This window comes from Polyodon spathula, chromosome 9 (genome assembly GCF_017654505.1).
Source record: "Polyodon spathula isolate WHYD16114869_AA chromosome 9, ASM1765450v1, whole genome shotgun sequence".
Classification (NCBI taxonomy): domain Eukaryota; kingdom Metazoa; phylum Chordata; class Actinopteri; order Acipenseriformes; family Polyodontidae; genus Polyodon; species Polyodon spathula.
Window position 1 is genome coordinate 33,099,584 of NC_054542.1, and position 23,948 is coordinate 33,123,531.

Consider the following 23,948-nt stretch of genomic DNA (forward strand, 5'->3'; position numbering starts at 1 on the left):
AGGTCTATGGCTAGCAAACAGAACAGAAGAGCAACGTCTAAACACAGATTTAACACAAGAATAAACACAGTACATGAGTAACCGAAATACGAGTCACTCAGAATGACACACTTTAACTGGAGTTAAGAAAAAAATGATTCCTGAAAGTTTCTCATATATGCTGGAAAGGACCTCTTCATTTTCTCTTTTTCCCCCCCACAGGAAAGATAAGAATGTTGTCTATGGCAATATAAAAAACAAAAGCGGCATTTGAAGTTTAATGTTGCTGAAGAGCCATTTAAATGTCCACTGGTGGACAGGCTAGTGAGTGTGGCAGATTCTCACCTCATAGAAGAGGCCCTCTGGGAACTGCTGGAAACACTGTGCACACACGAAGCACTGCTCATGGTACAGCTCGCCATTACTGTTCACAATCTTCTCAGCCGGTTCAAAGCCACTCTTGCAGCGCTCACAGATGGCATTTGCCAGAGCATTTGCCATGTTGCTGTTTAAAAAAAAAAAAACACAAAACAAAAACATAAATAATAAAAATAACAATAACACTAATAATAATAATAATATCATACACAGTCAAACAAATAAAGGGTACTTGTGATATGAACAGTAAAACCGGACCAGAAATACCCTTTAATTAAAATCCATTATTATAAATTGCTAATAATAATAATAATAATAGCAATAATAATAATAACCTTTATTTATAAAGCACCTTTCATACACACTGGTTCAAAGTGCTTTACAGACCAGTTAAAAAGAGCAGTATAATTAAACAAAACAATAAAAATTTGAATGAAATAGAAATAAAATTAAAAAATGGAAATTAAAAGGCCAAGTTATAAAGATGTGTCTTAAGCCTGGACTTAATTTACAGGGAGGGAGCACTTTAACTGACTCGGGCAGGGAGTTCCAGAGTCGAGGGGCTTGAACACAAAAGACTGCTTCTCCCTTCCTCTTTAGCCTCAGCCTTGGAACACAGAGAAGGGCAGACCTAGCAGACCTCAATACCCGTTGAGGCTCATAGGGAATCAACATCTCTGTCAAATAATCTGGAGCCAGCCCATTTAGAGCTTCATATTATTCAACTATTGTCAAGTTGCAGTCCCTAGGGGTGTGAAATCTATTTTCCTACCCTTGTGCATTTGGACTTGTATTCCTACTATTTTTCTTCACTGGTGAAAAGTCTCAAGTTTTATATAAATGTATAAAAATCAGCCTGATAAAACTTGCACTGGTAATCTAGTAACCTACAGTATAAGGTTAGGGGTAAATGCTACACTTCCAGATGTTTCCTTAGGTGAGATGCAATATAACCTAGTAAACAGCGAGGAACATCAGGCTTTTGAGAGTACACAGAGTTCTTTTTATAACAAACAGCTTTCTTGGAGAACGAGTAGAAAGCGGCTCCCAGTTGGTCTCATGTAGTATTGCTTGAACAGATTACTGTCCAGTTTGGTTACTGACCTTGGCCATTAACCAGAAGAATTTGTATATATTTATGAAACTCCCCCCCAAAAAAAAAAAAAAAAAAAGTGGAAAAGACAGAAAACATTTGCACTGATGGCCAAATAACTTAACCCCACCACCACCCATTCTAAGATACCAAAATGAGTAAAGTTTTTAATCTTTGCAACCAGTTTATGGTGCAAAGCCCAGTCATGAAAAAACTGAATGAATTTAAATGGTGAAAAACAGCTACATGTATTTCAACACAGGTTACAAAATGATGCTCCCCTTCTCCTGAAAAATTAAAGCAGACATTCAGACCCCCAATACCCTCCACTGTTATGTTTAAAAAAAGGAAACACTGTATTGTCACTCAGAGAATGAAAAAATGTAGTGCATAGAAATGGTTCTATAGAACTCCTAAAAAGGAAAAGACTGCAGACATTCTCCCAGCCACCACCCAACACATGTTTTTGTGCCTTCCAGTGTTTGGGTTAAAATGAAAGCAGTTGTTGGCTTCTCTTTTGTTAACAACTGATAAGAGTCTTATCAGAACAAACAAACTGCTTAAAAAAAGAAAAGAAAAAAAGCATGCCTTTCTTGACGGTACTGGAATATGAAAAACAAGTCTTTAGTCTATTACTCAGTAACTAAATAGTTCCATTGCTTTCCAATCTATGGGTGGATTGCTTTATAAACCCATTTCTAACCTCTTCACAGATACCCCAGCTCTGTGAACAGTGTTTTCTAGAAGTGCAAACACTTTTGATCTATGTGTCATCTGTCAGACAGCCACTTCTATTTGAGAAAACAGCTAAAAGGAAATTATGACAAAGCCCTAGAGGATTTCATTCTTGGTTCTAGATGAGCTTCCCTGGAAAATGTCCTATGTTTTTGTAGGCCAGGAACATGTCCCGCAAAGAAGTATAAATCACCTTTTTACAAGTCTCTTTAAAATCGATCACCTCTCTTCATATACCCATGAATTTAAAAAGGCTTTTCAAGAGATTCTAAACACCTTAAAAAGCAGCTTCTGGTGCACCCTGAAGTATCTGCAGAAAAAAAAAAGATCAATGATGTTTGTACTATATTTAGAGTTTAATATTAAAGATATATGATTTCGGGATTGCAGGATCACCATGTACATGGTGTGTGTGTGTGTGTGTGTGTGTGTGTGTGTGTGTGTGTGTGTGTGTGTGTGTGTGTAAATATATATATATATGTACACATTATTAGTATTCCGACACAAGGCTGTGTTAAGTTAAAATATATATATATATATATTATATATATATATATATATATATATATATATATATATATTCTATATATATCTATTCTAGAGAATAACAGAGAATAGAAATACACACACACACACACACACAGGGCGACAGCACCATTTTACAAAACAAAAAGGGAGTTAGATTGTAGCAGTTTCATTGGCAATTCACTACAGTGGGCCTTGGTTCAAAACAATAAACTAGTGATTTCAAATGTAATCCACACCACAAAACACTATTAGGCACTAAATAATTTACAAGCACCAAAATGCAAAAACAATTCTGAAGAATAAAGACAATGAAAATCCTAACAAAAACTTTACCTTCTTGTGTACTATTATTAAACATGTGCAAGCAATCCTTTCAAATGTAACATTCTTCAAGAGTGACTTAAATGTATGAAAATGGAGTACAGGTACAGTTACACACTGTAGATTAAACTTTCACAAGGACTGGTGGTATAAACGATCAACATTAGAGTGTCAGCATTTTTTTTTCTCTATCAATGCATATAAAAACAAACAAAAAAAAGCTACAAACTACTTCAGCTGGTTTTCCTTTAAACAAACATCTTGCATCAATCTGAAGATATTTTGTCTTCCAGCAAAATCCATGGTCAGAGACGGACATGTCTGACAGATTATATATAAAGGTCTTTTAACAGCAGCTTACAAATTACAAAGGGAACAAAAGCATTCACAGTCTGATACTCTCTTTCTCTTGCAGTCAATGTCACCTTAGAAACCACTCTACTGCTGAATTGAATGTTTCTGCAATACACACAACCCTTCCAAGTTACATTTGGATAGCATGTACTTGAGCTTATGCTTTTACCAGGAATTTCAATAAAAAGTTACAATATCAGAACGGCATTTGAGGTTTAGGAAGTTTGTCACAAATTTTAACAACTGGCAAATCAAACTGCAATTAAAATATTCAACGCTCAAAGCACTGTCCAGCACCTGACAATTCCATTAGAATTACAATTCTTTCCAAAATGTAAATCAGACCTTTGCTAAGAAAAATATTTCTATGCTAAAGTTTCTACAGAGGGAAAGGCAATCGTGAAAAAAATATAAAAATCCCCAAAATTCACACAACATTTGAACAAAGCTTTTCAAACAACAATGATTTATTAGACAAATACGCAGGTACGCAAGTCGGATTGCCGTCTACAGTTCTAATCATCCTACTCAAACGATACCCATCTCAAAAACTGCTAGATAGACTTACAATCGTGCATAGAAGTCACAGAACTCCTTGTACACTTTTATGTCACTGCGTCTCCTCTGGGATTTGGAGACGGGCACTTCATCCTCCCCGCCATCAACAAGCTGAACCCCGTTAACCACTGGATGCTGAACCTCCCGATCCTCCGGGATGACACAGGGCAACGCTCTGTTCTGCACTTCCATCCTTAAACCGGGACGCACGACACACTGTAATCCAGGGGAACTTCAGCCTCAGCAAACACAGCTTTGCACTATGAAGCCCAAACAATATGCCAGAGCCTTCCCAAATCCCAAAGAAAAAAAGTTCAGAGTCCCAGATCACTCAGCCAGGCTCACTTGGAGGTTTGGTTACAGTTTCAAATTAAAAGTACAGCACAGCACAGCAGAGAAAGGTCACAATGTCATTGGGTGTGATTCATGGAGATCCTGTTTAAACAGAAAAAACAGCAATTCCCCAGAGTTCAGTTTATGGAGCTCGGCCATTCCGTGATCAACGTTTAAAATGTCTAACAATAACATTGTCCAAGTATTTAAAAAGTAAACCCTTTAACACACAATGACAAGCCAGCAAAACAAATATTTAATGCGCCCCTTTAGTGTTCTGGCTTAGTTATTTCACAGCTGGGCCATCAAACCAATCAACCATGCTCATAGAATTATGATTTGAAGTTGGTTTACTTTAGCAGACATATAAAAATGTACACACATTTAGAAACACTATTTATCACTTTATAAATCCCTGCATACAGGATTATAATATACTCTTAAAAATGTGCTTTTAGGGCACATACAAATCTTGCAGCTCGTGTTTCTACTTGATTTACCTTACAAGGAACTGTACAACTGCACTAGGCTATAAGCATACATTTTTCTCCAGGTCTGTCTGTATACATTTTAAAAGAGGACTTTTAAACAGTAGCAGGATTCTTCCTCTAGTCTGGACTAATGAATGTTTTCCGTCATTCCACAAATAGATACCCAGGGTAGTCACATCTCCAAACTAGGTACTTGGCAACGGCAGCTGCCGGTGTGTTTTTTTTTTTTTTTTTTTTTTTTTAAAAAAGGATGGACTTCAATGGCTGAGAGGGGCTGCTGCTGCTGCTTGAATTACTCAAGCTCCTGTGTAACTGTGCTGAACTGCTCTCACCAGCTCACTGAAGCAGATTTGGAATTCCAATAGTTGACAAGGATATCAATTGACGAATATGAGAGGTAACAAAAGGTTGTGTTAAAAATACCCCATAAATATATCTCTTTTCCTCTCACCAATACATTAACTTAAACATACTGAAATTAAAAAATGTAACTATTCCATCATTAAGGTTTCCTTATTGTAAGGGGAAGGGGGCTGGTCTATCTTTCTGCAATGAACGCCCTATTTCCAATTTATACCAATAACAAACTGAAAATGACTCACTCTGTGTTATGCAATACTCAAAGGATGCAGCTTTTCAAACCCAGTGTTATATACATTATTACGTGGCTAATCATCACTATTTCAAATAGATCAGGCTATTGCAGTTGTCTGTCTGTCACAGCGTACAGCTATACCATACACCACCAAGGACAAAACTGTAGTTGGGACCATTCACAAAAAGCAAGTCAGTATGATGTACTGTAATCCACAAGAGTCCAAGCAAAGCTTCATTCATTTTTGGTGAGCTATTCTAAAGATATTTATGCCACATGCAAAAAGTATTTTTTTATGGAGGTTATGATGGCTTGTGGTCTTCAGCTTATGCCTGGGAGCAAATTATTCCACATTTTCATAATGTTGGGTAATTGACCACTTAAACCATCACTGACAAATCTCTTGACAGATGACTTGCCTAGCAGAATATGGTATGTGGAGAAGGAAAATTGACTGGCCGACATATATGCCAATGAAGCAAACTATGCCTTACACAGAGCAGGAACCTGGAAGCAGGCTAGGAGAAAGAGAATTAAATGGTTGATACCTTGTGGCATGTCTACTGTGCCAAGGGTACCACCCTCATCCCTGTGGTCTACCATTTGTCTACGAAACAACCTCTCCTGGAACTGCAGCCCCAAGTCTGAACCTCAGTTGACTGGATAATAAACACATTCACCAACACAAGTCCCTATCCGATATCAATAAGTCTATAAAACTGGACGGTCTATTCGGTGACTACAGTTAATCACTTTCCAAGATCAAATGTTCATCGTGAAGCAAACACCCCCTGAAGTCCTATATATGGCTGTGACAACTGTCAACACCACTTGCTGGCTCTGGGACACATTCTCATTTTGGTAATGACTCCATCAGGCATAGCAGACTAAGAGGCGACTGTCTGTTGATCAGAAAGAGGCTCTCTTACTTCCTTACTCTGCTGGATCACTGCAAGCAAACACACAGCTGCTTGTGCCCATGGTGCCTGAAGACATGGCAATGATGGCAATAAATCCTGCATAGAAGGCACCAACATTGTCCTCAATACATCAACACTGGTAAGTCCTAATCTATAATTTTTATTTAATTCAAAAGAATCTGTACTATATGTAGATTTGAACTGTTTATGAACTGTTATTTCATGATCCTTTATCAAAACCTGAAGTTAACAGCATCCACTGTTTACTTAGCAGTTTAGTGTAGCACACATTCTGACTGTTATAACTGAACAGTTAGGAGATACTGTAGTTATTAAACCAGTTACTTGCTGCTTGAAGATGTAAGCCCAGTAAGTCAATAACATGTAGATGTGCATGTTACATTAAGTGAATAACTAAGCACCACTGGATAATTTTCAACTGGTTTGTCACCTACTTAGTGTAGCAGAAATGGTGCTGCCTTTCTCAGTAACTCTTACTCAAGTCTAACCCGTTCATACACACTTTAGCAGTACACAGACCGGGTCAGCGGATATGACCTTCAACTCAAATCTCCACAGGTAACATTCACATTGTTATGTAGGTATAATGTTATTACATCAAAAACTGCAAATGTAATATCTGACCCACTTAGAAAATTGTGATCCAACTCAAGTGCTCTGGACCTTGACTGTATCTGACTTTCTACTGATTTTTATACTCAAGTTACTGAGGTTACATTGTTGGTGGTACCACTCTTAAATAGGATTCAAAATGGACTGTGGCAAGGCTATTGGTAGAAAACAGCTGACAGGTGTTTGCCAAAGTGATGGCTACTGTATATGTACTCTCATCATATGACTATCCATAAAATAAAATCAAAACATAACCACAACTGCAGAAACAAGTCCTTAAACACATTTCAAATCCATCTGCCAAGCACTGTCAAGTCGTCAAAGACCTGTGTTTCAGTGTTACGTGAACCACAAGAAAAATAATAAATAAAAGTCTGAGAAACCAACACACTCAAAAAAACTAAACTTGAGTAATTCTTTTTTTTTTTATTTTCTATGAAGGCTCGGAGTATACTGGACAAAACACTGCATTCACATTGTTGAGAAATGTGAATTCTGAAATGAAAATACTCTTCATATAAAAACAAATTGTACACTTAAAAAAGCAGGCGTTAAAGTGGAAATCTGACCTATGTATGGAATAATTAAAAATCTTTCCGTATATGTATCAGGCTCAGGGAGGCTGACCATGGATTTGGTGCCCAGAATGGTGCTGCTTCAAAAACAGAGAACCTGTTGTTTGTACAATGTTCTTTTTCACATTGACCTTTGTGACTAATGCCTTATTGTCGTCAACACCAGCGCAATCACATAAACCAAGTGATGCATCTCAAGTGTGCTCTTCCGAGTAATAAACATTTGAAATAGATATATATTTGAAATGACTGCGGCAAGAAAGATTTACATTTTCATAAAAACAGGCATTTCCTTTCAAACAGCCAAGTCATCCCATTCCACTGAATCCTGAGGTCACCAGCGTCATGAACAATGAATTAAATCTGCAAGAAAACAAACTCTTTGGTATCCTCAAACAACCTTGAAACTGACAGCATCCCCACTGACCGATGTCTGCCAAAAATGATCATAACAAAAGAGAGTCCAGTAGTGCATAATTCAGACCATATTAGGGAAAAGTTAAACAATCAAAATGCACCGGTCTTTCAACTAAAAGGGGAATTCCACTGAAGTCAACCCAGTTATTTAATTAAGAAAAATCATGGTTTCTTTTAAAATGCTTCTTAACTTTAAAAGTGTGAATCTGCATAATGGAATAAGTAGTGGTTGATGATTTTGCGTTTTAGGTTAGCTTACTCGCACAATGAAATTAAACCGGTAAACAGCAGACTCTTATAAAAATACGAAGCCTGGCAGACAGAGAATCATGAGTTAAAGCACTGAATACCCTCAGAACCAGGCTGCCACATCTCATGAAAATGGACTGCAATTTCTTTCCAATAGTTAAAATACTAGGAAAAGATGCAGACTGGCTCCACATTTGGCTATCAATTGCTAGATTTCAAACTATAAACTTTGCATTAAAGGAATATTTTTTGTTAGCAGAGGACATTATCAGAAATGCTATGCAACAACAAGAAAAGTCAACATCAGCAACTGTTTGATGTTTAAACTCATTTACAACAGCAAATATACAGTGATTAAAGTCAGGGTTCACAATAAAGTGAATGTTTTTTTTTTTTTAATGTTTTGGAGGAACCTAAAAATCTTTTTCAACTAAAGAGATATTTTGAATGATTTCCACGTCTTCAGTGAGAAAGCATATGCATTCCCTGCTATACCCTATTGCATGTTGGTAAAGTATTTCTCATAGTAAAGCATTTCACGGTAGCTTTCAAAGCTCACAAACATTTTATGTTGTTTAAAAATACACATATTGCTGCTAACTTTAAGGCTTGGTAAACAAGTAATGCAAATAACACGAAGCCTAACAGCAAGCAACCGCTGCTCTCATTACAAGCTGTGTTTTCGCTTCACTCTCCAATACCACCGCACATTTTGGTAGGTCGGCAGCGGAATCCACGGCTCACCGCGCATCAGAGACCCCTGTGGCTGATAGGGCGACTGTGGTTCTGCAGTGCAGCCTCCAGATGTGTGTTGTCCTCCAGCACTATAGGTCTGGTGGCCTCACTGTGGATCCGCAGTGTGAAAAATTACGGATTGACAGGAGCGCGTTTCGGAGGACGCACGCTCCAGCCTCCGTTCCCCAAGTCGGCGGGGGAGTTGCGAGTGGTGGGCCGAGGATACAGATAACAATTGGGCACACTAAAAATTGGGTAGAAAACCGGGGTAAAAAAATTGGAGCCTACTAAATAAAAAAAAAACCTTTGCATACTATAGAAGCTAAATCCCTCCCAGTCTAACTGGTTTATTGGGAAAAAAGTTTAATTTAAATCAAGCTCATAAGAGTTAAAATGGCTCAAACATACAATATTGCTGTTCTGTATGGCACGTGCAGTTAAAGAGGTGCACGTGAACTCAAGAGCACAGAAGAATGAACTGAGCCTCCCCTAAGGTAACGAAATACCTGAAGAGCATTTGTAGTTCAATTACACTTGCAGTACAGCAAATGCATTGACAGCTATAATAAATCTGCTTTTAAATGTAACAACATAACTTAATGGTAAATACTCCTAGTCCTCTATAATGATCAGGGTCTACAGTAACCGTTACAATGTCACAGTAAGTTTGCTTTTTATTTTCAATACTTTGAATTAATTTTGGAACCATGTTTTATTTCTTAATATATAGCCTATGTAGTATGTCTTATAAAACAGCTTTTTTTGTATGCAGGTATTTTAAACTCACTGCTGGCTCAAAAATGGTAAAGTCCTCTTCTGTGCAATGTATCTATATGTATGTGGCTGAGATATGCCACATGATCCACTAAACCTAAATAAGCAGCGCAAGAGCTGTGATAAACTATTTATAAACATGAGAAATCAGAAGGACCCCAGAGACATCATAAAGGGCATGATTGTGGTCTCAAAGTGCATGCAGGTCATGACGGACTGAGCCCGTAGATATGTGCAATGCACTGTGACATGACACAGTCATGCTACTTTGGCCCAAATAACAGAAACTTAACAGATAAAAACACTGGTTTCCACTTGAACAACATGCCGGCAACTACTCATTATGGGCTATTAAGGTCAGTCCTATCAACAGGCGAGTTGTTACTACAGCTAAATGTCACTCCCTAAAACAAATACCTGTTCAGATGGAATGGCACAGCTGCTGGGACAGACTGTTTCATGCAACATAAAAGGTCACAGGTTTGAGCCCTGTGGGAAGGCACATTTCATTAAGCAGTTTCCCAGCAGGGTGTGGGCGATTGTATCACTGGAATGGCCTCCCAATTGTGTTGAATATACATAATAATAGGAAATGAGGAAGGATCCATGCCAACAAGCAACACTCCCAGTCTCCGAGTCTGAGCAAACAGCATTGCTTTTCTCTCTCAGTCAGGAACCCACACCTAGCAAGCAGACACTGCTAGATACAAATTAAATTCACATTTTCCATTTGCACTGATATTGAAACCTAAAAAATATTTAGTTTTTCTTTTTGCATTGCACTGTAAAAATCAATGGCCTAAAGCAATAAGTACAGTAAGCCAAGTATTGTGTAACACCTGCCTATGAATTATTATCTTTACTTGCTCATCATTAATACTGCCACTTGGGGTACTTGTCTTGCACAATTCAAAGTTTTAACCTGAAGACACCAAAAATTATACAAAAGAGATGCTTCCACAAAAGTAAAACCTTTATACCAGTACTTGGAATAAATGTAAAGATCAATGCTTCGTGTTTCACAGATACATATTTTCAAATTAGACCAGGGATCAAAACATACTATGATAAAAGGAGATAATTATTTCACAAATGTAACAGCTGTAGTTCAAATTTGTTTAATAATAAAAAACATTCCACAACATTCTTGTTAGCTCAGGCATAGCACAAGGGATCAACTGTGAATAACATGAGCAAACAAGTAACAAATTGGATCAATCAAACTGGCTGGGCTTCATAGCCAGGAGAGAATAAATGCTGGCCTGGAGGAGGATTTAACAAGTGTCAATGTGGATAAAACAATACCTAAATAGAAGACAAGACAGAATAAATGACTACAAGTGAATTTTGCATAATAACTGCAGATAATACACTTGCACAAAAAGCAGGACTCAGGCTTTTTACATTTTATACTCTATAAAAGAACAATTGTACAGTTTACAACAGTGCTGTAGAAATAACTTGCTCTGACACATTCACCTTCTTGACATCCGTTACTAAAACTAGCACCTTGGCAACACAACTAGCCTAGATACTAATAAATATAAAGTACAACTTCACACCTCAAATCCTTAAATATAAATGTTTACATTAGCAGTAAGAATGTACCATTTAAAGGTTACCCATCTCACCTATAGTAAACACTCCTGTACAGACAGGCGTTGTATTAAACTACTATAAAAAAAGAAAACAGCAACACTAGTAAAACAAAAGAGGAACAACAACTTAATATCCCATAACGGCTCACTGTGAACTATTAACCAGTGATCCTTACTCACCTAAACCTGTTCTTCTGCAAGCCTCCAGGTCCGAGACTGTCCGGACGTTCCTGCCTCCTCCTGTACAGGTCAGAATTGGAGAGCTCCTTCAAACGCAGGGCATTCATTTCTGTGTCGGTTTCAGCCCCTCCACAAGAAGACTAGTGACTGACCAGACCAAGGGGACAAACCCAACTCAGCACAGAGGCTGTCAAGCGGCTTCTGGGCTGAAAATCATCCACACACTCACTCAACCTATACCTGCGAAGCACGGGACTGCAATCTCTATCTACACTGCAAGCTGTTACATTCCAGCTTCCTGTTTCCCCCCTAGACACACACCCTCTGGAATGACACAGCGAAGTGTTTTCCCTGATTAACACCGCACACCTATGAGAGGACTGCCTTAAAAAAACAGTGGAATGCAGGTACAAGAGTTTACTTTGTCAATCAGTTATAGCTGACTGACTGCAGGGGGGTGGGGCGGAGGGTGGAGTAAATACTTGCAGTCACTGTGCTACAGAAAATCCAAATCTGTTAGCAAGCAGCCTGTGGCATTAAATGGAAGGGCTCAAACAGTAAGGAGGCCAACAATGGATTTATCTTGAACCTCGTCCGGAAAAATAACTTTCAATGCCTTGCCAGCACAGCCAATGCCTATTCCAGATAAGTATAATTTCAACTTCACTTATCTCAAAGCTCCTTTATAATCTCAAGGAGCTTTGAACACACGAGTTTATTTAGAGAGACAGGCTGAAAAAATACTTGTAATTTTTTTCACCAATCCAAAAGTGTGGTCATTATTCACTCCAGGTGTACCCATATTTTAATCATAAAATGTAGCACTTATGCTGCAGATTAGGGCAGCCATGATACATAGTTCCCCTTCCACACCTCTATACCACATTCTTCTTTAGCCATGATATTCTTTACTCTTGAACATCAACTTGGGAGACAGTCAGGCCTTTATTTGTTAAGTGGAGTACTGATTTTAATCTGTAACCTGCTAAAATATTTGTCTGTTTCACATTTTTTAAAAGCATAATTCATCAAAATTGTAAAATGTAAGTAATGACCCGTTAAATAAAAATTAAATGCCGTTTTAAATGTTTTACATACATTACCGATTCTGATTTTGAAATTGGACTTCTAGTGCTGCTATCAGCATGCATTTCATTATGATAGCATTTTACATATTACAAGGGGCTTTGATTAGCAAGATTTTACTGCAAACTGGTCCGTAATTAACAATAACCCCTACTGTGGAGGGTCTTATTGCCATACTGTGCTTCATGCAAATTATGTCAGATAAAAATCATCCTTTTTTTATACTGTAGAACTCTCCCCCCATCCAGCCAGCCATCCTAAAGAAAGGAGGTACCCCAAGGCTATTCCAATCGCTTGGCTTTTGACTGCAATCTGCAGGAGATTGCTGAAATCAGGCTCCCATTGAGTGACAACACACCACCATTTGCCTAAACTTGTTGCACTCCAGGGTATCACAACGCAATCATTACAAGATAAAAAGAAGGGCTAAAATGTGGTAAACGTTCCTGTAGAAACATAAACATACTGTTTTCATAAATACCATGGCTAACAACATGTTCCAGCAAACATACCATAAGATAGGCAAACATTTTTTTATTGATTTAAATCTTTAATGCAAGTCTTTATGTAGTAATACATAAGGAAACAATTTTGACAACATTTTTTAAAAGAGCAGTCAAGACTTCAATATTTAATATTACTGCATTTTCTTCCAATTAACCTTTTAGTTAAGAAATTTGGAAAACCCAAATTTAAAAAAACTATTAATTATTATTATTATTATTATTATAAAATAAAAACAACAATAATTATTATTATTATAATAAACTGGTAATTTATCAGACGCTTTTATCCAAAGCGACTTAAGAGACTAGGGGGATGAACTACGCATCACAACTGCTGAAGTCATTTACAATAGGACCTCAGTTTTACATCTCATCTGAAGGATAGGCTTGTGGCAATGCAACATATAGTTCCTAAATGAATTTTGTCCAGAGGTCAATGGACAGGCAAAGGTCAAAGACATCAGAGTGACTCTCTGGCTAAACTGGGTGTCACACCTCAGGGTTTCCAGCCTTTCCTGTTCACTCAAACCTCACAAACAAATCAACTTATTTAATGAAAATCTGTAGATTTCTTTTCTTTATGTTTCATTACATATGATCACAGCAACGTTTTATTTACAATATGTCATGTTTAGGTACGGCAGTCAATGACAGCTTTAGCTACAGCTCCCATTCCAACAGGTTTCACTGAATCCTACTGCACACACACACACACACACCCACCCACCCCTCTGCTGGGTAGATTTTATTATTACAGTACTTAATGTGAACACGTGGATTTTTAAATGTAAGTGGTTTTAATCTTTTACAGCTGAAAGTCTGCAGTTTTTTTATAATTTGTTTTACTTTTATTTCATATAGACAACTTTTACAAAACAAAGTTAATTTCTTAAAGCACGTCACATTGAAGCCCATTCAATGTGATTTTGGACATTTATCTCAGATCTCTCTCAATATGTATTCACGTTGGAATGCGAGTACTAGGACAGCTACATAAAAGAAAAAATCCTACAAGGCAATTTTGCGAACTTTGGTACAGTGCCATCTAGTGGCATGCTAAGAATGTTTCTTTGGAGAATATACCACTAGAACTTGGTAATATATATTGTCCAATAAAAAAGCCAGGTACTTATTACAGTATTTCTAGCTCATTATCAACATTAGCCAAATAACCCCAGTCTCTATAGCAGTTGGTGCACAAATAGTATTAGTGACAGTGAATACTTTATTTCCACTAAAAATACACACACACATATATACACTACTGGTCAAAAACACCTCAATTTTTCCAGTTTTTATTGAAATTTAAGTAGTTCAAGTCCAGTGAATAACCTGAAATGGTACAAAGGTAAGCGGTAAACTGAAAAAAAAAAAGTTTAGGTTACTTAAAACTGAAAAATAATGTACATTTCAGAGCCTTTTTCAGGGAACAAGTAATGGGTTAACAACTTACAGCTGTTCTGCAGCAATGGAAGTAAATTCAGCCTTGAAAGTTGATGCTAACAATTCCTACAGGTGTCCCAACTTTTGTTGATTACTTACAAACCCTCTGTCTGTATAAAAGCAGTGTTGGAACAGACTGTGTTACTACACCCTTTTAAGCATTATTTGGACAGTATTCTACTGCAGGAAGTAGTATATTACTATCATAATGGCGAGAAAAAGGCAATTAACAAAGGAAGACAGACACACCATTATAACCCTTAAAAGTGTAGGTCTTTACTTTAAAGAAATTGCAAAGAAAGCCAAGGTGTCAGCAAGTACAGTTTCCTACACCATCAAAAGGCACTTGGAAACTGGAGGAAACTCTGACAGCAAGAGGTCTGACAGACCCAAAGCCACAACAGAATCAGAAGACAAGTTTCTGAGAGTCAACAGCTTGCATGATAGGCGGCTCACAGGACAACAGCTTCAAGCACAGCTTAACACTGGTCGAAGTACGCAAGTCTCAGTTTCAACTGTGAAGAGAAGACACTGAGCTGCAGGTTTGACAGGTTGAGTGGCAGTAAGAAAGCCATTGCTAAGATGGCAAAATAAGAAAGAGAGGCTTGCCTGGGCCATGAAGCACCACCAGTGGACTACTGAAGACTGGAAGAAGGTCTTATGGACCGATGAATCAAAATTTGAAATCTTCGGTTCATCACGCAAGGTTTTTGTACGCTGTGGAGTAGGCGAAAGGATGGTTCCTCGGTGTGTTACACCAACTGTCAAACACGGAGGAGGAAGCGTGATGGTCTGGGACTTTTGCTGGATCCAGAGTCGGCAACTCTGAACCAAAATGGCTACCACAGCATTTCGCAGCGCCATGCAATACTGTCTGGTATACGCTTAGTTGGTCAGGGGTTCATCCTACAGCAACATAATGACCCAAAACATACCTCCAGGATATGTCAGAACTACCTTAGAAGAAAAGAACAAGACAGTAGGCTTCAAATCATGGAATGGACAACACAGTCTCCAGACTTAAACCCCATCGAGCTGGTTTGGGATGAACTGGACAGAAGGGTGAAAGCAAAGCAAGTGCAACATGTTTGTGGGAACTTCTGTAACAGTGTTGGGAAGAACTTTCCGAACAATATTTGATTTCCATTGTAGAAAGAATGCCACAAGTGTGTTTGGCTGTTCTGCAAAAGGTGGCTACTTTGATGAGTCACAAATTTAGATTACATTTTGTTAAACAAAACAATTCCATGATTTCTTTTTTATCTCCAATTGTTTATTTGTTCTATGCTTTAATTTCAGAGTACATTGAACAGCGTAAATTTCAATAAAAACTGGAAAAATGGAGGTGTTCTAAACTTTTGACCAGTAGTGTGTGTGTGTGTGTGTGTGTGTGTGTGTGTGTGTGTGTGTATATATATACAGCTCTGGAAAAAATTAAGAGAGCACTGCAAAATTATCAGTTTCTCTGGTTTTACTATTTATAGGTACGTATTTGGGTAAAATGAAAATTTTTGTTTTATTCTATAAACTACTGACAACATTTCTCCCAAATTCCAAATAAAAATATTGTCATTTAGAGCATTTATTTGCAGAAAATGACAACTGGTCAAAATAAAAAAGATGCAGTGTTGTCAGACCTCGAATAATGCAAAGAAAATAAGCTCAGATTCATTTTTAAACAACACAATACTAATGTTTTAACTTAGGAAGAGTTCAGAAATCAATATTTGGTGGAATAACCCTGATTTCATGCGCCCTTCACAAAGACAAATTTGCCCGATTCCAGCCTTGCTGAAGCACCCCCAGATGAGTCCAATTTTCAGCTTTGCCCAACACCTGGTCGTCTAATGGTTAGACGGAGACCTGGAGAGGCCTACAAGCCACAGTGTCTCGCACCCACTGTGAAATGTGGTGGAGGATCGGTGATAATCTGGGGTTGCTTCAGCAAGGCTGGAATCGGGCAGCTTTGGCATGAATCAAGCCAAGTACAAGGTTGTCCTGGAAGAAAACTTGCTTCCTTCTGCTCTGACAATGTTCCCCAACTCTGAGGATTGGTTTTTCCAGCAGGACAATGCTCCATGCCACACAGCCAGGTCAATCAAGGTGTGGGTGGAGGACCACCAGATCAAGACCCTGTCATGGCCAGCCCAATCGCCAGACCTAAACCCCATTGAATACCTCTGGAATGTGATCAAGAGGAAGATGGATGGTCACAAGCCATCAAACAAAGCCGAGCTGCTTGAATTTTTGCGCCAGGAGTGGCATAAAGTCACCCAACATCAATGTGAAAGACTGGTGGAGAGCATGCCAAGACGCATGAAAGCTGTGATTGAAAATCAGGGTTATTCCACCAAATATTGATTTCTGAACTCTTCCCAAGTTAAAACATTAGTATTGTGTTGTTTAAAAATGAATCTGAACTTATTTTCTTTGCATTATTCGAGGTCTGACAACACTGCATCTTTTTTGTTATTTTGACCAGTTGTCATTTTCTGCAAATAAATGCTCTAAATGACAATATTTTTATTTGGAATTTGGGAGAAATGTTGTCAGTAGTTTATAGAATAAAACAAAAATGTTCATTTTACCCAAACACATACCTATAAATAGTAAAACCAGAGAAACTGATAATTTTGCAGTGGTCTCTTAATTTTTTCCAGAGCTGTGTAAATATATATATATATATATATATATATATATATATATATATATATATATATATATATATATATATATATATATATATATGTATTTATTTAATACATAAAAATTTCATTAAAGTACAATAAGTAGTCATCAGTTAGGCGTAAAGTTGACAAAATACAAGTGAATTTATGTTCACACGTTGTTGAACACTGGTGGGAGTATTGAATTTGCCAACATTTTTCATATTAGTTCTTTTAAAGAACATTTGTCTTCCTTTTTTCAAACCAGTTTATGACTATTTGTGAACCCACAAGGTCAGGAAATGCAACTTTTTAACATCGGTCTTAAAGCTGAACTTCTTTGCTCAAGAGCCACGTATTGCGCTATATATACATATTTTTAGTGACCCCCCTCAAAACAAACTTTATTCAAAAGTACAAGGATTACAAAATAACTTTAAACATAATCTTTGGAAAAATAATGACAACACATATGATGGACTTCAACTTTAAATGTTTAAAAGCATTTTTAAAAATGGGTAGTTCTTGCACTTGCAGTTATTCTGCATTGGGTGGGGTGTGTCACTTACTATACTTTCATTGGGATTCAATGAGACGGTACAGTTTGGATACACAAAGGTGAAACACTCCCATTCCCAGCACAGAACAGTGTTCTGCTGAATGACCTATTTTGTTGAAATCTAAGACCTTAGAAAGAGATTTTAAGCACTTCTCCCATAAAAACTAGAATAGAGGACGTGTAACTACCACACAATTGTCCTGACACACCCTTTAGTCAGGCCTATCACTCAATGCTCTCGTCCCCAACTACCCAGTCATGAAGACTCACCCAGGCCAATATGAACTAAATGCAAGCACATTTTCTTCAAAATTGAAGACATGGTTGGCAAAACATTAATCTACATGCAGTGCGGATGTTTCCCATTTAGAACCAAATTACTTAAGCAGACACCAAATGGAACACCAGTGCCAAATAGCAACACAGATTGAACAGCAAGACAAGCCTTCACATCTGTTTTTTTTAACCCTCATTTGTAATGCTGTGACCTCAGCGTGTCTCTGTTAATAAATGTTTTAAAAGTCTTTGTTTACGAAACGGAACAAACTATAAATACGACCCCCCCCCCCCCCCCCCTGTTTCTGTTAACTACTACACAACATAAGTTTCGGAACTAGTTTACACAAAACAGAAATATATTTACTATCCACCGGGTAAAATAATATATATTTACAGTAAAGGCCGATATAGGAAAACCCCCTCCTAGGAAAATACCTCCAATTAACAGTTCTATAATTCTGTACAACTAAAAAACAAATCAGGTTATTGGATACCACAATATAAAAATAAATAACTGAAAAGCTTTGCTTCAATGGATATGCCGCCTTATGACAGCACACCATAGGATCCGAAGATATAGTTTTATTGTTTATGACAGGAGGCAGAGGCAGTGAAAATGCATATTAAGTTTTATATTTTGAAACAAAACTGTGACAAAGCATCGAAAGATTACAATCTATTCGGTAGAATAAAATCAGAGTTTGAGTTTGATCAGAGTATCAGAGTATAGGGCACAGTCTCCTCATTACTACGAAAGTAGATGTTTTGATACTTACAGTCTCTTCTTTACACAGAACAGTTGGATGATGACTCTTCAAAAACTAGCATCTGGTGTGTTGGTTCATTTTAACTGTGCTTTTCATGGTATCCAGACTAACCACTTCCTGAATTGGGTTGAACCTTGCATCCTGATACCACAAAGTCAAAACAGAAGTTCATCTCTGCCTTTTTGTTGCAGCCCTCTGCAGAGTTAAACGCATCTGGCAGATATATATATAGTATATATCCATATCTATATATATATATATATATATATATATATATATATATCTCTAGTATATCTCATATATATTATCATTTGTCATGTATCAAGTAGACAAACCATGTTCTGCTTGTCTTTGACAGTTACTATGACATGCTTTTATCCTTTTTCACACCTGCTTCCTGTTCAGCACTTCCTCTTTTTACACAGCAGTGTCAACAGCACTTTTTGTCAAGCCATATTCAGAAGTCAACATCAGTTAAAAAAAACCTCCCCAAGAGAGTTTAAAATAGCAAAATTGTTGATACTCTCTCCTTTTTTATACCAGGTTCCCATATCCAGCTGAGTGGAGACAACTGCTAACTAGCCATACCATAGCTTGAGCACAGTGAAGTTTAGGCTGCAGTGCAGTGTCCAGCCACTACAGCATAGCATGCCCCATTCAATTATTTGTTTCTCGTATGTTGTTAATACAACAAAACATGTTACAATACACCAAGAGGTATCTGGCCTACTTTCAGCACGCTTAAAATGATCAAAACTTTTAATAATGCAATAACTGCATTAAACAAATATGCATTACATATAGGCGTACCTTAAATTATGTTTGGTTATTATTAGTTATTAATCCCGAGAGTCACTTTCATCGCTGTCATTTTATAGCAGCTCATTACGCTCAAGCTCCTCCTCATCTTCCTCAGCTTCAAGGGTAATGACAGAGACACGGTGTTTAATAGAAAACCCAGAATCCTTAAATATAATGTAAAAGAAAATAAGTTATTCATAAGGAGCCATAAGTGTTCTATAAAATATGTCTACATGAAAAGCAAAACAAAATTAATAATTCAATTCTCAGTTCTTGTGCATTATATTTTGCTATTAAACTCTTTCATGGACTGACGTTCTGTGAAAATGTGTTACATTTACTAAAATAAAACTGCTTTTAAAAACAACCAAATTCACATTGGGCTTATTTGCAGGACTGCCACTATAAGAGTGTTACCTTTATTAAAAATGTGCATTAGCTGATCAAAAATGTTAATCTGTTTTATTTTATTTATTTAATTAGGGACTATGGCATTAACCAAGCATAGCATGAATAAGCTCCAATATGAACATATCTACATCCTAACCTAAACCACCACCCTGGACTTTCGTGCATCAACAAAGGTGTTTGCTGCCACAGTAATTAATAAATAAATAAATACTAATACAGTAATATGCTGGCTTGCTGCAATCAGCCATTTGGGTAACTTAATAGGCATTTCACACACTGTTCCCTTGCTAGGCTGCAGTAAAATAAAGTAAAACATAAAACTACATTTACATAGATATATTTGGATAGCATAAACTAACCAGTATTATTTCTCATAATCCACATAAGACTCAACTAAGTAATAATGTACTGCAAGTACACCTGGCTTGCAATATTGTTTACAATGAAATTGTTTCCTTTATAAAATATCTTGTTAAGACATCTAACTCAGAAGAGAAACAACTTAAATTGAGAATTGTGAAAAAGACTTCCAGTTCCCACTATTGGTGACCTTGTTTGTATCTCATTCCTAGTGACCTAAAAGTTAGTTTCTCCAAAACATTCCTCTCCATTCCCACTGAGCATGTCTCAGGCACAGAGAGCGCTGCATCGGGTCGGGTGCCCGCAGGTGACCCACAAAAGCGGTTCTGGTTTGAACTTTTTCGCGGTTTGCGGTTCGGGTCCAAAAAATAAATAAATAAAATTTTAGGGTCTTAATTTGAATCACCAAAAATGTTTTCTGTCCTTTCACTGTACATGTCTGTAACCCTTTCCCAAATAACGTATTAGAAGGTAAATGTACCAGTATTTCCTGAACTAACTCAACTGGTGGCTGGAATGGAAGAGACAGGTATTTTATAGTAGAGACAGTTAATATGTTACAATGTTAAAATATATCCAGATCACTAGAGAAAGCTACCATGTTGTACAGCCTATTGTGTAAACTCAATCTGTGGAGAATAGTAAAGATATCTGTGTGTGAATGCGAGAGAGTCAGTTGACGCAGGCAGTAGGTAAAGGACAAACACTTGCGAGTTTGGGTCGGGTTTCAGGTCATAAAAGCAGGTCACGGGTAAGAAGACCGTGTTGCAGCGGGTTGCGGGTTTGGGCCGGGTCCGGGTCGGAAAAATCGGACCTGCGCTGGACTCTACTCTGTGCTCTTTACTCTTTTGTCCTGTGAGGCCCCACTGCCAAAGCAGGACATTGATGCATTTCTTTATGACACCAGCAGGCGGAGTCTTGGTGCATTCTCTGGCTTCAGATGCAATGCTTCTGTAGAACTGAATGAATTCATAAAGTATTGGAGATTTGGCATTTGACATTTCTTATTTTGCTTGTATGTTGCAAAATAATAACAAACACAGTGCAGTTTGTACTATTAGCTTTGAACTTGTAAATCGCTTCTTTCCGTTGTATGGCCAAGCTATCTATGAGTGCTTGTATAAACCACAGTCGATCAGGCTACACGTGTTTTTTAGCCACTATACATTGCATGACGGGTCTCCATTTTCCTAATAGTTCCTAAAAAGATTTAGTTGAATGCATGCATCGCTTTTTAAAATAATTATTTTGATAAAGTCTGTTAATGTTGAACACTCAAGGCTGCAGCAGTGAAACTACGGTACATCCTAATATTTAGGGCCTTTAAAAACAACCGTAGAGTTGGACATAAAGAATGCACTAATTCCTATCACCACTGGTGCAGTAAAGAAACCCATTATAACTAACAACCAAGATGACGCAGTGCTCCAAACATAAATAGCTGGGCTGCTTCCCAATGGGGCCAAGTCAGCAGCGAGTTCAATTTCCTGTGGCTGCTCATTACAGCAAGCCAAGGAGGCATCATAAAAAAGCGAGGAAGAAAATAGAATTAACCTTGGGATCTAAATCTGATCTAGCCCAGTGCAATCTATAGGCACACTGTGAACATCCACAATACACATCTTGTACTGAACTGTTAAGACAATGAACAGAACACACAGGGCACACTGTTTTAAGGATGAACAGCACTTACATAAATAATTTTGCATTTTATTTCTGGATTCAAACTGCTTCAGATTCCGGTGCCAGTGCCAGTTTAAAGCAGTTTTGGCCACACTTTACACTACAGTCAGTCAGCAGAGCACACAGTCAGGATTGTCATGTTGCAACTCAGAGAAAGGAAAATTAAAAAAAAACCTGCACTCAAACTTAATGAGTTCTATTTTAATTCATGCCACCGACTGTACATTGGATAACAACATGCCAGTACTTTAAATTCAATTACTTAGAAATTAAACTGGTTTGCAATTAATTTCATATTACTGTAAACAGCAGAGATGCTTTTATGAATATTATAAATGAAATGCTAATGCACGATAAATGTTTAGGTTATTAAGTCATATGTATTTAACAAATTGAATAAGTAATGTCAGTATTTAATTACACGACAGCTATTGCTATTACAAATGGTTACCAGGAAATCCCAGGAACCCCTTGGTAACAAACGTTTATGTTAACCGTGTATGGTTATCAATATTAGCATAGTCTTTTAATTTCATTAATGTTTTTAATATAAAGCAAGAAAATAGCACTCACCTACCTGCTATAGCACTAGGATGTTCTAACCGACAGCCAGTGCCAGGAATCCCAGTAAAATGGTACTGTTAAACTGTACACTATGGTCTATTGTCTTTCATGTACTGAAGGCAAGCTAGCCTAGTCTAAGCTTGAAGGGGTGGAGGTAATGCTGTTGAGTTCCCATAAAACCGATGCAAAGAAGCAGGAGTCTGGCATGGAGGCCTAATCCAGAGAGACACGCATGCATAATGCATTCTGTGGTCTCTCTGGAATAAGTCTGCTCTCCCACACAACACTATCTCCACCCATTCACTCTTACTCATAATACCATCTCAGCCAGCCAGCAGAGGGATCACACACACATAGGAGTCTAGACTTGCGAGGCTTCTTTTTGTAGCTGAACCTAACCATTATTATGTGACCCCTTTTCTGTGCACTGACTCACACTTGTAACAGTATAGCTGTTGTCAAATGGTGAAATAAGCTCCTCTACTTTGAATTGAAGTTTTCCTTAGCATGCAAGTAGACTGTTGCATGCACCCTATTAGAAAAAACACAGAAGTGGTATCTGAAGACTATAATACATGACCCCTCATCCCATCCTTAACATTTAGATAATCTGGGCTCTCAAAGTGTGTTGCGTTTCCATGTATCCAAAGCTGTACCTATTGAAACTTGTGATTGAAACCCATTTACTACTGTTTTAAAATAAGTTTATTTTTAAATTAGGGATGCAAATCTTCCAGCTTTTTTAGACATCCAATCGGTTTTTGGTGTTTTAAAGGCAGAAGTGACTGACTGCTTGGTGGAGAGTCTAAGTTGCCACTGCTTATTTAACCCTTTCCTTTGGTTGATTTTTTTTTTTTTTTAATGTAAAAAGAACCCTAGTTCACTGGAAAATGTTGCACATAAAACACTTGTTACACCATTTTTCACCACCTGGTGGAGGTCAAGGCAATAATGAATTTCTACATATTATAACGTGCATTTAAAAAAATATGATAAGAGTCATGATGAAAGGAGGATTACCAATACATTCATGACTATAAAATCATCTAGAACTATTTAAAACCCTCAATAGTTCTGAATTTAGAAATACTAAAATAAATTTAATAAATCCAATGACAAACACTTAGTCTAGAACAGTGGTTTTCAACCTGTGGTATGCGCACCTTTACTGGTACGCGGCAGGCTTGCCTCTGGTACGCACTGACAGTTCTTTATGACGATATGATTCCTCAAAAAAAATGCTCCTTCAGTCACACCATAGTAATGTATCAATCTGTTTGCACCACTGATGCAGGACTCCAGACTGGACTAAAATGGTTACAAATGCAACAACAAAAAAAAAAAACATTTTGACAGCTGTTGTTTAGGGGTTAGGCA

General features: G+C 37.5%; 1 protein-coding gene across 8 annotated transcripts in view; it reads right to left on the minus strand.

The window, feature by feature from the left end:
* The window catches only part of LOC121320683 (LIM and senescent cell antigen-like-containing domain protein 1), a 40,568-nt gene that overhangs the window by 11,278 nt on the left and 5,342 nt on the right, over window positions 1-23,948 (minus strand). For 4 of the 8 annotated variants that reach the window (XM_041259246.1, XM_041259251.1, XM_041259244.1 and 1 more), the window contains exons 1-2: window positions 3,957-4,230; window positions 325-484 (exon numbers count right to left, since the gene is read on the minus strand). In XM_041259246.1, the coding sequence (XP_041115180.1) occupies window positions 325-484; window positions 3,957-4,138 (342 nt within the window). In that variant the 5' untranslated portion in view covers window positions 4,139-4,230. Of the gene's footprint in view, window positions 1-324; window positions 485-3,956; window positions 4,231-11,446; window positions 11,573-18,761; window positions 18,855-23,948 lie in introns of those variants that run through there. The other 4 variants (XM_041259248.1, XM_041259247.1, XM_041259250.1 and 1 more) reach the window with 3 other exon arrangements.